We start from the raw sequence: 16,787 nt of genomic DNA on the forward strand, positions 1-16,787 counted from the left end.
GTCGAGATGTCTGTGTTAGGGTTCGCGGTTTATCGTTATACCAGGGTGCTAATTTTTTTTCTCTAATTATTTTCCTTCTGAGTGGAGCCACTCTATCTAGCGTGTAGCGGAGTGTTGACTCCAAGCTTTCAGTCGCCTGATCGAGTTCTATGGGATCTGATGGTGATCCAAATCTAATTGATGTTTCTTCGAGGTTATTTATGAAGGTCAGTGCAGTAGCTGATGTGTAGGTACGTTTTACGCGGTAGCGAGGTGGAAATATTATGATCAATATGTATTATGAACGAGATAAGATAATGGTCTGAGACAACTTCAGACTGCGGAAAAATTATAATATTTTCTATACTTAGTCTGTATGTTAGTATGAGGTCAAGAGTGTGACCACCATTATGAGTAGGCCCGATTACGTTCTGATTAATCCCTACTGCATCTAAGATGGACACAACCGCTAATCTTAGAGGGTCTTCCAGGTTATCAAAATGAATATTAAAGTCTCCGACGATTAATGCTTTATCTACAGACACAACCAGGTTTGAGACAAAGTCTGCAAATTCACTAAGAAATTAGGCCCTGGGGGTTTGTAAATAATAATTAGAGGAATTGACTTATTTTTTGTGGCTGCATAACTTATACTGGTATAAAGAATTTCAAAAGAATTAAATTTATCCTTAGGTTTTTGTGTGACGACTAGATTTTTACTATGGATGAGACCAACACCTCCTCCTCTACCAGTTGAACGAGGCTGATGTACATAACTGTATCCAGGAGGACTGGCTTCATTTAATGCTATGTACTCGTTTGGTTTAATCCAAGTTTCTGTTAAACAGTTAAATTCTGTTAAATTACATTCCTGATCAGTAATGATGTCGTTAACAATAAGAGCCTTAGACGCAAGAGATCTAATGTTTAATAGTCCTAGCTTCAGATCAAAAGTGCTGGCTGTGCATTCAATATGATTTAATTTATGTTAATTAGGTTACGAAGATAGACTTTCCGAGATTTTCTATATATTTGTATAGCTCGGGGAACAGACACAGTCTCTATAGTATGTATTACCGGTGCCTGATTTTTAATTGAACATTGATTATACTGAATGTTGTTATTATTGGAAGATGTACTTACGGTAGGCAGTCACTTGGAGTGTAGCGCCTTGGAGATGTTGTCAGACAGCAGTTCCGCTCCAAGGCTGCTGGGGTGCAGGCCATCAGGACGAAACAACCTAGGACCCTCCCAGAACAGATTCCAGTTATTGACAAACACCAGATTCTGCTCATTACATTCCGCCGCTGGTTCACCCAAGGCCCAAGGTGTGTTGGCGCCGGCGTGACGGAGACCACGGCTGGGAAAGTCCTAGGTGCACGGTCCCTACACAGAGAAACACACGGCGTAGAGGGGCTGGGAGTGGAAATACCACACTGTGTGCTTACCTTGGATATGTGGGCAGAGGCACAAGATGTTCCAGCACGCTCCAGCAGCTGGGCCTGCTTGTCGAGTAGGCCGCGGATCTGCAAAACGATTGTTTTATCTAAAGTAGTGTCAGTTATATTTGTATAACGTAAGGTAAATAATTTTAAAGTATAGAGATTAGAAGAAATTAATGTAATAGCGTTAGCTCTTAGGGCGCTGCTTCCTGCTTGACGCTGCTTCCTCAGTCTAAACTTCTAAACAATCTAAACTTTGTTCTTATGACTGGGATTTATATTGCAAGTTTAAACATTAACGGCGCAAGAGAACACGAAAAGCGTGTAAAGTTATATGAGTTATTAAAGCAGAAGCGTATTGATGTAGCTATGTTGCAAGAAACACATAGTAATGTCAACAATGCTACTAACTGAATGAAGGAGTAGGGTGGGCTGGCAATTTTAAGTCATAATACATCAATTAGTGGTGGGGTTGCCTTACTGTTTACTCTAAATTTTATTCCCAGTTCTTATATAGTAGATGAGGTTTTACATGGGAGGCTTTTAAAAGTAAAAGCTTTTTATGAGAATGAGAGTTTTGTTTTTATTTGTGTGTATGCTGTATGCTCCCACCAGTGCAGTGGAGAGAATTAGTTTCTTAAATAAACTAATGTCATTGCTGACTGCAACACTGCCAATATTTTAATTTTGGGTGGGGATTTTAACTGCAGAACAGATAATTTGGACAGGAACCATACAGAACCTCATGTGGCCTCCCGTAAGTGCCTGTGGGAGATGATGGAGGCTCACGAACTAAACGACGTATGGAGAACTTTAAATAAAAAACAGAGACAGTACACTCTATATATAACGCACTCTCCCTGGCAAGACTGGATCGCTTTTATGGTTTTAAACATCAACTGACACTTTTTACAAAATGTTTTATTGTTCCAGTAGGCCTCTCTGATCACAGCATGGTGCAGTGTATCGTCAATAAAAAAATGTAAAACCAAAGAGTGCTTACTGGCATTTTAACACTGCACTTTTAGAGGATACTAATATTAGAGAATGTTTTATTTATTTCTGGAATGTTTTTAAATTGGAGAAGGTGGCTTTTATTTCTGTACAACAGTGTTGGGATGTGGCTAAAACTCAAATTAAAGCATTTGGTTAACTGTACCCACTTAATGTCACAAGAGTCATTGTCAGATCTCTGAGAGCCCTGGAGACTGGAATAGTGGAACTCCAGTGTTTGGACAGATTGAAGCCCTCAAAAGAAAAAAGCTATAATGAATGACCTATTGGGCATTACAGCACAGGGGGTGCTGGTCCGCTCACGCTTTAAAAGCATGAATGAGATGGATGCTCCTTCTAAGTTCTTTTTTGGTCTAGCGCAGAAGAATGGACAGAAAAGATTCATACATGCTGTGCAAACAGAATCAGGGGATCTTCTGTCAGATCCCACTGAAATTCGCAAGCAGACAGTTAGCTTCTACACGAAGCTGTACAGCAGCAAGTGGTCAGAGGCACAGATAGTGGAGGAGAGCTTCCTTAAGAACCTGCCGAAGCTCTCAGAGCATGTGGCCAGAGACATGGACGTGAAGCTAATGCAAGCAGAGCTCTATGAGGCTCTCCAAGGGATGGAGAACGGACGGGCGCCAGGCATAGACAGTCTCCCTGTAGAGTTCTACAAAGCTTTCTGGGCAGTTGTAGGGCAGGATGTGCTAGAAGTGTTGTTAGACAGTGTGAAGGGAGGTGAGCTGAAATTGAGCTGCAGGAGAGCTGTCCTGACCCTCCTGCCGAAAAAGGAAGACCAGACGCACTTGAAGAACTGGCGCCCGGTCTCACTGTTGTGCACAGACTACAAGCTCTCAAAAGAATTAGCTTCAAGACTGACTAAGGTAATTGAGGGAATCACTCACCATGACCAGACGTACTGTGCGCCTGGCAGGTCTATATTTGATAATGTATACTTAATTCGTGACATTTTGGACATCTCCAGGCTATTGGGCTTAAAGACTGGTCTTATTTTTATAGATCAGGAAAAGGCTTTTGACCGGGTTGAACATGAATACTTGTGGAAGGTGGTGGAAACCTTTAGTTTCAACCCAGGTTTCATAGCCATGATCAAGACTTTGTACAGTGAAATTGAGAGTGTATTGAAGGTTAATGTTGGTTTGTGTGCCCCTTTTAGAGTCTACAGAGGTATTAGACAAGGCTGTTCTCTGTCAGGCATGCTATACACCCTAGCATTTCAACGTCTTTTATGTAAACTGAGAGATCAACTTTCTGGTTTTAAAATATCTCAGTTCAGTGTTTCTCTCTGTCTCTCAGCATATGCAGATGACTTAGTTGTAATGCTGGGAGCACAGACTGATGTGAATATTTTCATTGATGTTTTAAAATATTTTGAGATTTTATCATCTGCCAAGGTCAACTGGGCCAAAAGTGAAGCCATTTTAGTTGGAGAGTGGGGTGATGGGAAGCCCACATTACCAGCTGGTTTGGTGTGGAAAAAGGGTGGTTTTAAGTACTTGGGTGTTTATCTGGGCAGCACTGAGTTTTTAAATAAAAATTGGGAGGGTATTTTTGAACAGGTGAAGGGCAGACTGAGCAGGTGGAAGTGGCGGGTCTTACAGGGGACGAACGCTGATCATCAACAACTTGGCAGCATCAACCCTGTGACACAAGCTGGCATGTGTGGATCTGCTGCCAAACCTGCTCTCAAACATCCAGTCTCTGCTAGTGGACTTCTTCTGGGAAAAACTACACTGGATCCCTCAAAGTGTCCTTCATGTGCCCAAGGATGAGGTGGTCCACGTAGCCAGCAGAACTGCAAACTTTCGACTCGAGTTCATCCAGAGCCTCCTCACTGGACCCAGGAGTTTGGTATGGAGAGTAGCAGCCTATAGGCTGTTGCACACAGTAGGAGAACTGGAGTTGGACAGAACTTTGTTTTTAATGGACACAAGAACACTAGACTTTGCTAGATTACCAGTTTTTTATAGTGGGCTTTTTAAAATATGGAACCTTTTTAAAAAACAAATCAAGGAGTGCAGAACACCACACTGGCTGCTGGAGGAACCCCTGGTTCATGGTGGGTGATTGGACATCTTTGGTGTGACCCACTCCTTAATTATCTAGGATTCTGGTCTCCTCAGGGATTGTGATACTCTGGCAGCTAGTGAACATCACAGGGACCGACCTGTCACAGGCAGAGGACTACGGACCCTACGCGTTGTAAATAAGCTCCTACATCGTTGGAGGTCCACCCTAATGTCAGAGGAGCATGCTCAGCTGATGGACAACAAAACAAATGAGACTGGTCCTACAGAGGGAGGATCTTTTCCCCAGCTGGGCATCGCTCCAGACCTAGACGGGTGTAGGGGCCCCCTCCTGGAGTTCAGAGGTGACATGAACATTGAGACAGTGTCCAGTAAGCTTCTGTAAGCCTGTGTGAAAGTTTTAAATATGAAAAAAACTGAATGGGAGAGTGGACACCCCATGGCGAAGTGTACTGGGTTTTAATGATGATATTAAACCAGATTGTCATATATCAAGGAGGTAACTCTGGACTTCAGTTCCCATTAGCCACTGCACGGTACTACAATATGTCACATGACCACCTGCACCTGAATCACGTTTCTGTTAACGAGCACTCCTATATATAGCCACTGTTTGTACTGCTTCCTTGTCTCAGGCAATTATCTTCTATGCTTTTGTCCATGCGGCCATGTTTAGTTTTTGCCACAGTATTTTGCCACAGTATTTTGCCAAGTTGTCTTAGTGTATTTGTTTTGTTGTTTGCTCATTTATTAAACTGTTTGAAAATCTGTGATTGATTCCGCATCAACCTTGAAACATGACACAGAGTGGAGGGCACTATACAAACCACCGTTAACCAAAAAATTTGCTGACCTTCAGTGGAGAATTTTACATGGGATTGTTTCTGTAAATTCTTTTATCTCCATTTTAAACCCTGAGGTCACACAGGAATGTTCATTTTGTTCAAAGAGAGAGACTGTTTTTCATGCGTTTATACATTGCTCAAGGTTGCAGCCATTGTTTGTTTTTAAAAAACAACTTGAGGTCACTTTATGTGGATTTTACTTTTGAGATTTTTATCTTTGGTTTTAAGTACGTTAGAAGAAACAGGTTCAAGTGTCAGCTGATCAGTTTTATCTTTGGCCAGGCAAAAATGGCGACATACCTGAGCAGGAAAAAGAAAGTGGCACAAAACACAGACTTCGATGCCATAAAAGTTCTCTCCAGACTGATAAAATCACGAATTCTGATTGATTTTAACTTTTACAGAAGTATGGGGGACTTGGAGATGTTCAAGGCAGTGTGGTGTTGTGAGGAGGCTCTGTGTTCTGTAGTGGAGGGAGAACTTTTTTTTTACACCAGCATTAGGCTGATAATGTTCATAACAACTGTTCGTTGTTGTGTTGACTTATTTATTTATTTAATTAATTTATGGGGTTTTTTGTGCTCCTTTAAATATTTATTTATTTATATATTGAGTCACCTTGACTTTAATGTTTATAGTGTGACTTTTGCTAAATAAAGGATTGTAAAAAGTAAAAAGTAAAAAAAAAAGTCTCTCTCTCCACACACTTTCTCCTCTCTTCTATTCCACAGTCTGTCCTTTTGTTCATTGTTGTCTTGTATATATGTAGATGCTGACAAATTTGTGTTATTTTCATGTTGTGAAACTGAAGATAGTCAACTGTTGGGAAAATTTTTATTTTTGGGGTGTGTGTGAGAGATTTTGTGTTGAAAATAACAGGTTCTGTGTTATTGTACCCATCACAGGACTGGGATATGCTGCTTCATCTTGAACCCAGGTTTTCTGTCATACAGACAGACTTTCAAGGAGAGGTGTGACTTACAGTTCTCCATGTAGTCTGAGATTAAGGTTTTTCTCTTCATTTTAATCAGATGCAAAGTAACTACTAACTTGCTACTTGAGCAGTCTTCTCTTCGGATACTTTTTTACTCTTACTCAAGCAATAACAATAATAATTAACATTATTACTTTTATTGTTACTTGAGTAATTATATTTATAAGTAGTTTTACTTGTACTTGTAAAATATTTGTCTACTCTACCAACCTGTATGTAAAGAATTTCAAACCAGTACAAACCTAAGAAATAGTAGTTTGTGCCAGTGGAATGAACACCATTGCCACAATTACACAATTGTTTGTAGGGCCATGATAACAGAAATCGCTTTTGTTTATATACAGAAGTACAGTCTAGGAATCAGAGCTATAATTCAGAGTTGTTTGTTTTGGTGACAGTATAACAGTAAAATATCTCAGAGGAATACACAGTAATTAGAATGGCTAAGCAAAGCAAACAGGGTAATGCAAGGAATGATGTCATCTCAATCATATATAAATACGATATTTATGTATGGCTGGCAAATTGTTTCATCTGCACAAGGTACAGTATTAGAACAATAGTTGTTTCCACTTCTATTGTGCTGTCATATATAAAATACTTTTTATTTAGTGAGACTAGATTTCACTGCAATATACCATTAATATTTGCATATAAATTACTTTAGGGGGTTTGAACTCAAGTCATGTTAATATTTGATTTTTCACAGGTGTTTTCTAGCAGCCAGATGGCTGATAACATTACTTCCATTCTTTCATTAACATCAACAAATGCAACATTTATTCGCCCCTCAACATTTTACATCACTGGACTTTACAATATCCCACATGCAAAGTACTATTATTTGTTTCTTTGCTTTGTGTATACTGTCACCTTTTTGGGGAATTCTTTTATAATGGGCACCATCTACCTGGCACGCAGTTTACACACAGCCAAGTACATAGCTGTCTTCAACTTGGCTCTCTCTGATCTGTGTGGAAGCTCTGCTCTAATTCCAAAGCTCCTGGACATGTTACTGTTTGAGAATCAGAGTATATCCTATGAAGCCTGTTTGTCAAACATGTTTTTTGTTTATTGCTTTATGACCCTGCAATGTCTTACTTTGCTTGCTTTAGCTTATGACAGACTAATTGCTATATGTTATCCTTTAAGGTATCATGCTATTGTTACCAAAGCAGCAATGATTTTCATTATTGGTGCCATGTGGGTTCTATCTGTGAGTGTCAATGCTGTCCTTGTAGCTCTAATTACTAGATTGTCCTTTTGTAGATCTACAACAGTTTATAGTTATTTCTGTGATCATGGCCCTATATACAAATTAGCCTGTAATGATAATACCATAAATTCCATAATGGGCAATGTCTGTACTGCTACCCTGCTTTACTTTCCATTAATACTAATAATTGCCTCATATGTTTGTATTGGTTTTGCATTACAGAAGATTGCACATGGTGTTGAGCAAGTCAAAGCTATGAAAACCTGCACTTCCCATCTTATATTAGTGGCTATGTTTTATCTCCCAATAATTAGTGTTTATACTGTAGCTCTTACCACACGTATAGACACAAATATCAGGATAATTAATACTGCCCTGACACAAACTATTCCACCCATGTTAAACCCAATCATATATACCTTAAAGACAGAGGAGGTAATGCAGGCTATTAAATTACTCTACAAACATATAAGATGAACTTTGCAATGGAAAGAGCTATAAATAAAATTATGATGAATTAAAATGACACATTAAGTGCACCTTAAATTAAACAAAAGTGGAATATATTTAGTTATAATTGTTTCTGCTATTAAAGTGGTTCCGCCAGTTAAGACCACATATTATAATGTTGATGCTTCCTTTATGTGTATAATTTGTATATGAAATAATGCTGATGTTCACTTTCTAAATAAATTGTAATTGTAATATTGGTATAACTAACTATTTGAAAAACTATAATTACTGTTCATGAAAATCTAAGAGAAGTCATTATATGGTACTAATACCCTTGAAATAACATGTGCTTGTGCAGCATTACAACACTGGAAAAATAGCTTAAAAGGTGCCCATTTGTAACAATGACCTGGTCCCTGACCTCTACCCCTCTACCCCACCTAACAACTTTGGGTTAACATATCTGTTATGGTCAGATGTCCACAAACTTTTGGCCATATAATGTATACTTTGGTACTTTGCTCCTTGTTGTCTTTGACATTAGAGTAACAAAAGAATGTGCATGCAATTTTTCATTTACTTCACAGCACCACACAGAGGTAGATAGTAGAAAGTACTCTTTTTACCAGAAAGTGCAAGAATTTTTTGCACTCAAATTGAAAACGAGCACAAATTAATCTATAAATAGAATAACTTATATAATAACTGATATTTTGAGCAAAAACAAGGGTTCCTAAACTTTTGGGACAAAAATGCAAAAATGGACACCACATTTTCTGTGAACATTTCTTGTTGACTACTCTACAATTTATTTTTAAATTCCAGATTTATAACTTATAACTGTAAAAATTGTAACATTTTATCACATGCATACCTGTCAATGTGGAAATTAGTGGTGGAAATTTGGTTAGAAACAGCCTTGAGTTGCACTGAATCACCCAAGAAAAAGCTCTAACATTTTTCTTTTTCTGCTTTTATTGTCATTCACTTTTTACAATAGGGATGGCCATTTTTAAGAACTAATACATTTATATAAAGCATCAAAAACAATTTCAGCAAACAAACAGAAAAAAACTGTTTGCATGTATTAAATACTCTTGATTGCTGCAGTCTGCATTGAACAACTTTTGTGTGTATATATGTATGTGTGTGTGTGTGTGTGTGTGTGTGTGTGTGTGTGTGTGTGTGTGTGTGTGTGTAAAGGACGAGTAAATCATATAAGTGTTCCATGCCACGTAGGCATCATGAATGGACTTTTAAATAAATGGGATGGATTTTAGGAAGCTCTAGCTCCAGTTAATCTGTCACAGCTTTTGAATGGGTAGATTATAAGTGAAGAATCTAAAATACAACAAAGATGTGCACATCCAACGCACATTAATTGGGCTCAGGTGCAGGACAACAAAAATAACAATATGGAAAAAAGAAGCATGATGTCCACACACTGAATTTACAGCTCCAAACTACTTTTTATTGAAAGCACAACATTTCGACCATCAGGTCTTCATCAGTCACAATACCCATGTGGAATAAAATACAAACAGGTAATTATTTTAATTAGACTCGCACTCCAAAACACATGACAATCAATAACAAATCATTTGACACACACACACACATACACACACACACACACACACACACACACACACACACACACACACACTAAATAAATAAATAAATAAACAAACAAACAAACAAACAAAACAATCCACATAAGGATAACTTCTGTAAGAATATGATATTAAATATTCACTCTCTTACTCATAAGCTATATTATATTATAAAACAGTATAAAAAATATAACAATATCTTTATTATTTAAAAAAAAACTACATCTTTGATAAAAGCAGATGAAGAAATACATAAATCACTATAGAAAAGGCTTAATATCAAAATCCACATATAGCCCTAATGGTGACAAACTATTTAAAGTATAAATCCAAAAACACTCTCTTCTCATAATCACCTCCGCTTAAGGGTTTTTTTTTTTTTTTTTTTTACCTTCTCTATACCTACGTACGTATTACAAAGCACTAACATTATGACCAGCTTGTCTGAAATGTGATGCTATAGGGCTGCGCATATCCGGTCCTAATATTGCAATGGTCTAGAAGTTTTTCCAACAGATGCAAGACAACAAGGACACCGAATAAGATAGATCACATGAGTAGAGGAACATGTATTAGTACGTATCAAAATATCATGACCAGTGTGTGGATGACTAAAAGAATTACATCTATGTGTAAAAGCACACTGGGAACAATTATCACACCTATAATTACCTGGAGGAAGAGTCAGAATGCCTAGTTTAACTGTACAAGAAGGAAATTCAGATTTAACAAAAAAGTCTCAGAGATTGTTTTGGCATTTAAAAAATAATTTGGGACCTTCTTTAAAAATACCTGATAATTTAGGATCACTAAAAACAATATGCCAATGCCTATTTAATATTTTATGGAACTCCGCACCTAATGCTGAATGTTTAACAGTGCAAATAGGAGTGTTAAAAAATTGCTGTATATCTTGATTGACAGATGTGTTGTCCAGTCAGCGGTAAGTAATCCATTCGCAAAATATACCTACCTTTTCCATTTTGTTGACTTGCTAATGTGTTTTCTAATTTGTTAATGTGTTTTAGGATTTGTCATTGTGTGTTCTGACTTGTTAATTTGTTTTTGGATTTGTCATTATGTTCATAATTTTTGTTTTGTTTTTGGATTTGTTATTTTGTTTTCGGACTTGTTATTTTGTTTTCATATTTGTGTTTTGCTTTGCACTTCTCAGCCACTGTATAGAACTCACATGCTCAGTCCTTGAATTAAAATAACTCAAAAACGCCGTCAACTCTACAGGTGTAGCCTTCGTTATCATAAAAATACCATCAATGTACCGTTTATAAAGCAAAATCTTGGGAAAGGATTTGATCTGTTTAAAATGAAATAATTTTCAAAACTCCCATATGCAAGCAGGCATAATTAGGTGCCATTTAACTACCAATTACAGTTCCTTTCACTTGTAGGTAAAAATCATTCTGAAAATGAAAAAAATTGTCACTTAGGACAATACTTGCTAAATCCAATAAACATGCTGTACTAGGTTTCACATCAAATGATCTTTGTTTTAAAAAATGTCCTAAAGTGAAATATGAATAGAAAGATGTGCTTGCTCTAGTATCCAAAAAAATAACTACAGAATCACAATAACACTATTCACAAACAAAGGTTATTGACACTATATTGTAATAAACTAGGCTGTATAGAGAGCTCAAACAAGAAAATTATGCCATTAGTATGAGATCACGTGCAAAAGGAGCTCACAGACTGTGGTTTAGATGTGAGGAGAGAGAGAAGTGAAGATCAAAGCAGCTTTATATAGGCCTAGAAGATATTATAGGAAACACCACACAATCCCGGCAAATTCATGTTACAACATAATAAATCACTCTACTAGAAATAGAAAACAAACAATATTTTCTATATCAAATTAAGACCAGATGCTCAGCCTCTCTTGAATCTGATCTAGCTTGTGCATGTAGTGGGGAGTCACCTTCTGTGACAAGGAACCTGCTGAGGCAGACCTTTCCTTTGATTCATGATCTGAGGAAAGGTCTGAGTCAGCAGGTTCCTTGTAGACTAGTTTAGTCCTGTTGCATATAGCACCCAGGTGAACACAAAGATTATTGGCTTTTTAAAGAAGTTGTTTCTGCAAAGCAGAAGGGCGTGTCCATTGGAGGTTTTTATCCCAGGAGGGTCTCAGGTGAAGTCACCTTCCCCGTTCTTCTGATAGGATACAGGAAGTGGTTGCACCTAGTGGCAGTTTAGGTACTCACATCCCCACTCATTCTTCAGGAGTATAGCTTTGTCTTAGTCCTGAGGAGCACGAAGGGTACCATTGCAGCCCATGGTTTGAAGTTCGTGGGGTTTAAACCCTTGGGAGTCTTCAAAGTCTGCCAGAGTTCCTGGAAGCATCTAGACAGTTCATCAAAGACTGTGAGCATCTGGGCAGTTTATATCAGACTATAAAGCATAAAAGCTCTATAAGAACTATTAGCTCAAGCTCTGTCTCCTGCAAAACCAGGTTTCAAACCATGACAACAGTTGGTGTGCATGGTCACTGACCACTTTGGCACACAATAGAGGAGAGGAAGCAAATTGCGATATCTTCTATCCTGTCAGTTCTTATATATTTTACCTTGTACACTTTTATATTTTATGCTTTTAATTTTTGTATTCCTTTAACTGCTCTCTAATGTGACTTTGGGTTTTGTGAAAGGTGCTATATAAATAAAGCCTATTATTATTAGGGGTCATTGGCACCCTGTCCAGGGTGTACCCCACCTTGTGCCCGATGCTTCCTGGGCTAGGCTCCAGGTTCACCCATGACCCGGAAGAAGGATAAATGGTATAGAAGATGGATGGATGGATAGATGGATTATTAGGGGTCCAAGCATGAAGTGCTACAATCCTATCTTATTGTCAAGATTTTTAGGGGTCCAAACACTGAAGTTGCTGGAACCCTGTTATGTTTGTTCTGATTTTTATTATTCTTTCATTCATTGCAAGTTTATTTGCATAGCGCTTTTAACAATGGATAGTGTCACAAAACAACTTTACATAAATATATACACCGATCAGTCATAACATTAAATTCACAGAAGGTGAAGTGAATAACATTGATTATCTAATTACAGTGGCACCTGTCAAGGGATGGGATATATTTGGTAGCATGTGAACAGTCAGTTCTTGAAGTTGATGTGTTGGAAACATAAAAAATGTGCAAGTATAAGGATTTGAATTACTTTGACAAGGGCCAAATTATGATGGCTAGACAACTGGGTCAGAGCATTTGCAAAACGGCAGGTTTTGCAGGGGTCATGGGCACCCAAGACTTATTGATGCACATGGGGAGCTAAGGCTAGTCTGTCTGGACTGATCCCACAGAAGAGCTACTGTAGGACAAATTGCTGAAAAGGTTCATGCTGACTATGAAAGAAAGGTGCATCACAGATTACTGCATATGGGGCTGAGTAGCCACAGACCAGTCAGAGTGCCCATGCTGACCCCTACCCACAATCAGCATCATTACTGGACCATGGAGCAATGTAAGAAGGTGGCCTGGTCTGAGCAATCACATTTTCTTTTACATCATGTGGACAGCCAGGTGCATATACATCATACACTGTGGAAGGGGCAGGACTAGTTGGGGAATAATCAGTAAGGGAAGGACAGTATGCATGTGTGTTTGTAGCAAGATCGTGTCATTGTCAGAGGAAAGAATAAATGGGCCCTCCACAGAGGATATGGGAGACAGATGAGCCTCAGTTTTAGTAGAAGCATGGGCATAAGTCACCATTGGAATAATACGATAAGCAGGACGCAGAGGAAATCCTGGGGGTATAGGTGAGGAGCCAAGACATTCTAGCAAATCAGTAATGTTCACTGACAAATGTGCCAGCTGATGACGTAGATATTGGTCCAGGCTCCAGAAACTGAGCAGCCGAGAGAGAGAAGGGCCAGCTGATTGAGGGCATTGGCCCTCATATTGGTATATGCAAAGAATGTAAGAAACAGGTATCAATACACAGCATGAAAAGAGCACAAAGTTTAAAACACACACACACACACACACACACACACACACACACACACACAACATGTTTAGGAAACACAAAAATGAGCAATGGCGTGGTGAGATCTGCACAGCTTGACTGTTGGAACTAGAATGCCAGTGAAGGACATGGAAAAAATTTTAAATACCAGAAAGAAAAACATGAAGGGGTATAGCGAGCTTAGGCTGGGCCGGTTTGAGCACAGACACACAGTAGGCGACTTAGGTGCAGACATGGTTTTTTTTATTCAACAGAGGGTGTGAGGGTGAGAAGAAAGTGTGGTGAGGTGCTCGGGGTGTGGTGTCGTCCTCGGGGCCATAGAGAGCATGCTGCGGTCTCGCAGGGAGGTTGAGGTCGTTTTGGAGTTCACGAAGCTGGGATCAAAATCCTTTTCTGTTGTATCTTCTGTATATTTAAAAAAAAAAAAAAAAAAAAAAAAAAAAAAAAAATAGAAAACAGAAGGTTAGCATTGGTTTGGAGACAGTTCTCTCCTTTGTTAGAGGAGGCAGGCACTTTTATATGCTCCCGTCAGCTGCTGGATGGTGGAGAACTTCTGCGCTGATCATTAGCCACCAGCCGTGTGTGTTTCTGTGACTTTGCCTCGCAGCCACACGCTTACCGGCTGTCCAAAACATTAGTGGTGCTGAAGCAGAGCTGTCCTTTCAGCATCAGTTTCCCTTTCAGTTGCGGGAGGAGCGCTTTTCTTCTTTTGTGCGCTGGCCGCCGGCCTGTCGTCACAGGGGATATCAAAAGGCCGAAAATAGGTTTTAAGGGGATTTCAAAGTGAGCATAGCTGATTCTAATGGGATTTCAAAATGAGAAAAGTAGAGTTTAAGGGGAAATCAAAAAGACCATTGAAACATATAGGGATTTCAAAAGAATGAGATAATTGGGCATAGACTAGAGTCCAACTGTATAAATAGGGCAGTAAGTCTGTGTACAGATTCAGATCACTTTGGGACGTCTCACTGTTTGGATCTCATGCTGCTTTTTGAACACTAAACTGGATTTTTGCTTCTCTCATCCAACGTGTTCTAGTCTTTTACTTTCAATTGTGTTTTTGAGTTTGATTACTTCTGGAAAAAGGTCATTAGCACTTCTAGTTTTTTTTTTTACTTGACACTTGGTGATCCAAAACTTATATCACAATCATAGTCAAACAAGCATTAGACCAGTGGTTCCCAAACTGGGGTACCCCTGGGGGTACATGACGTGACGGAGGGGGTACGGAAGCAAAATGCTTAGATTTGCTGTTCATTTAATTCCGCCTGATTAAATAACATTAAAATTCTAATTCATGTTTTTCCCACGGCCAAAAAATAAACTTGTGCCCCCTCCAGTGTACAAACAGCAAAATTGCAATGTTCTGAAGGTCAAATACATGACATCCAAACAAATTATCCTGTCTTTCGTCGTCAAAACTGCATCCACTCACAGTCATGCATCAGTGCGAATCTTACCGCATGTCATTTATCGCCAGCACACAGCTATGTGATGAAGTAAAGTAATAGCTCGTAACATTAAAATGGAGAAATACAAAGATATCGGCCCGCAACCACAGTAAGCACTTCTACTTCCAGCGCCGCTGATCCACAGTCCTCTGACAGCAGTGGCCCAGGTCCCTCTAATAGCGCGTCCATAGCGAGCGTAAGTGTACTCACTGCAATTAGGCCAGTTCACGCTGATATAGACAGCGATGTATCCGAAGTCGAAACGCCACCTCTTCTTCACCAGCAATTCGCAGAAAAACCATCAAAGGGGCGCAAATATGATGAGAAATATATTTCTTTGGGCTTTACATACGCTGGTAGTAAAGAAAACCCCCAGCCACAGTGTGTTATATGTGCAAAAGTACTCTCTCATAACTGCATGAAACCAGCATTTCTGCACAGACATTTAGAAACAAAGAATGCTACTTACTTTTTGCTAAATAAACCTCGAGAGTTTTTTTTTAAAGACATTTAAGACAACTCAGGAGTAGTAAGGCCCTTATAACATTGTAGGAAAACCTACATAGGAAGGGTCTGGAAGCATCCTACATGGTGAGTTACAGAGTGGCTAAGACAGGCAAACCCCATACTATTGTGGAGGACTTAATTATTTCTGCTGCGACTGATATAGCTGGTGTAATGGTTGGGGAAAAGGCCAAAAATAAAAAACAATACAGAGGATACCATCGTCAGACAACACAGTTTGAGAGAGGGGGTATGCAAAAGGATATTAAATGCCTGGGAGGGTATGCCACTGTAAAAAGTACGGGAACCACTGGACTAGGCGAAAGCAGAATCAATAAATAGGAGGATGAAAACAGGATCAAAAATCAAGAATCGAGGATCAACAGGGTTAGTCCGGGTCTGGCAGCAAAACAAAGAAATATGCAACACTTTGCCCAACAAAGACATATGAGGGGTTTAAATAATTAACATAATCAAAGGTAAAACATAAACAGCTGTGAATAATGATGACACATGAGGGAGACAACCAATAACATAACAAGGGCAGTGACAGAACAGAAACCAAAGCAAAACACATGTGTCAAAAGTATACCATGTCACTGACAACCCGGAAATGCGTGCTGTTGCGCTTTGGGCAGTTCATGCACTCTGAATGGTTCAGCATTGTATGGTTCAGGTACTCATACGATATATCTTAAGAAAGCTAAGATTCTTGGGATTTGATTGATATAAACCATTTCAATATACAAACTCAACAGCAGCTACAATCAACATTTCTGTCAGACCATCAACATAGTTACAAAACTGAGGCAACTCACATATATGAAGTCCACTGATCGATAACTTTCAGGGGGAAAAAAAACAGTGTTGTTACATTGGCAAGGGTCAAAACAATCCAATCGTGTAAAAATATTTAGTCCAAAACACATTTCGCCTAGTCTATCCTGTTTGCACATTATTCCAGAATAGCTTTACAGAGTTCTCCTCTGGCTACAGCATGAAGATAGTGTCAATGCTAGTTAGGTAAGTTTAGTACAAAATATATATTATAACCCAGGGCATCTACTTATCCAGCGCTACATCAGACAGTGCGAGCTATCTAGCTGTGAATAGGTTGTTGTAGTAAAGAAGTTAGTAACTTAAAATTAAGCAGAGCCAACTAAAATGTAACCCCAAAAAGCTAAAGGTTGCTAGAAAAGTTTAAACTGACTAGTAAGGCTGGGTGATATGATATAAAGCTCTGGAAAA

General features: G+C 38.9%; 1 protein-coding gene across 1 annotated transcript; it reads left to right on the forward strand.

Moving 5' to 3' along the window:
• Positions 1 to 7,031: 7,031 nt before the first annotated feature.
• On the forward strand, positions 7,032 to 7,997 carry LOC100305029 (olfactory receptor 1). Its single transcript, XM_047160756.2, has one exon. The coding sequence runs from the start codon at positions 7,032 to 7,034 to the stop codon at positions 7,995 to 7,997; it is 966 nt and encodes a 321-aa protein (XP_047016712.2).
• Positions 7,998 to 16,787: the final 8,790 nt, after the last annotated feature.

The sequence above is a fragment of the Ictalurus punctatus genome, chromosome 16 (assembly GCF_001660625.3).
Source record: "Ictalurus punctatus breed USDA103 chromosome 16, Coco_2.0, whole genome shotgun sequence".
In the NCBI taxonomy this organism is placed as follows: domain Eukaryota; kingdom Metazoa; phylum Chordata; class Actinopteri; order Siluriformes; family Ictaluridae; genus Ictalurus; species Ictalurus punctatus.

Coding starts and splice junctions, on each gene's coding strand:
- LOC100305029 (XM_047160756.2), top strand. CDS start 7,032: ATGGCTGATAACATTACTTCCATTCTTTCATTAACATCAACAAATGCA.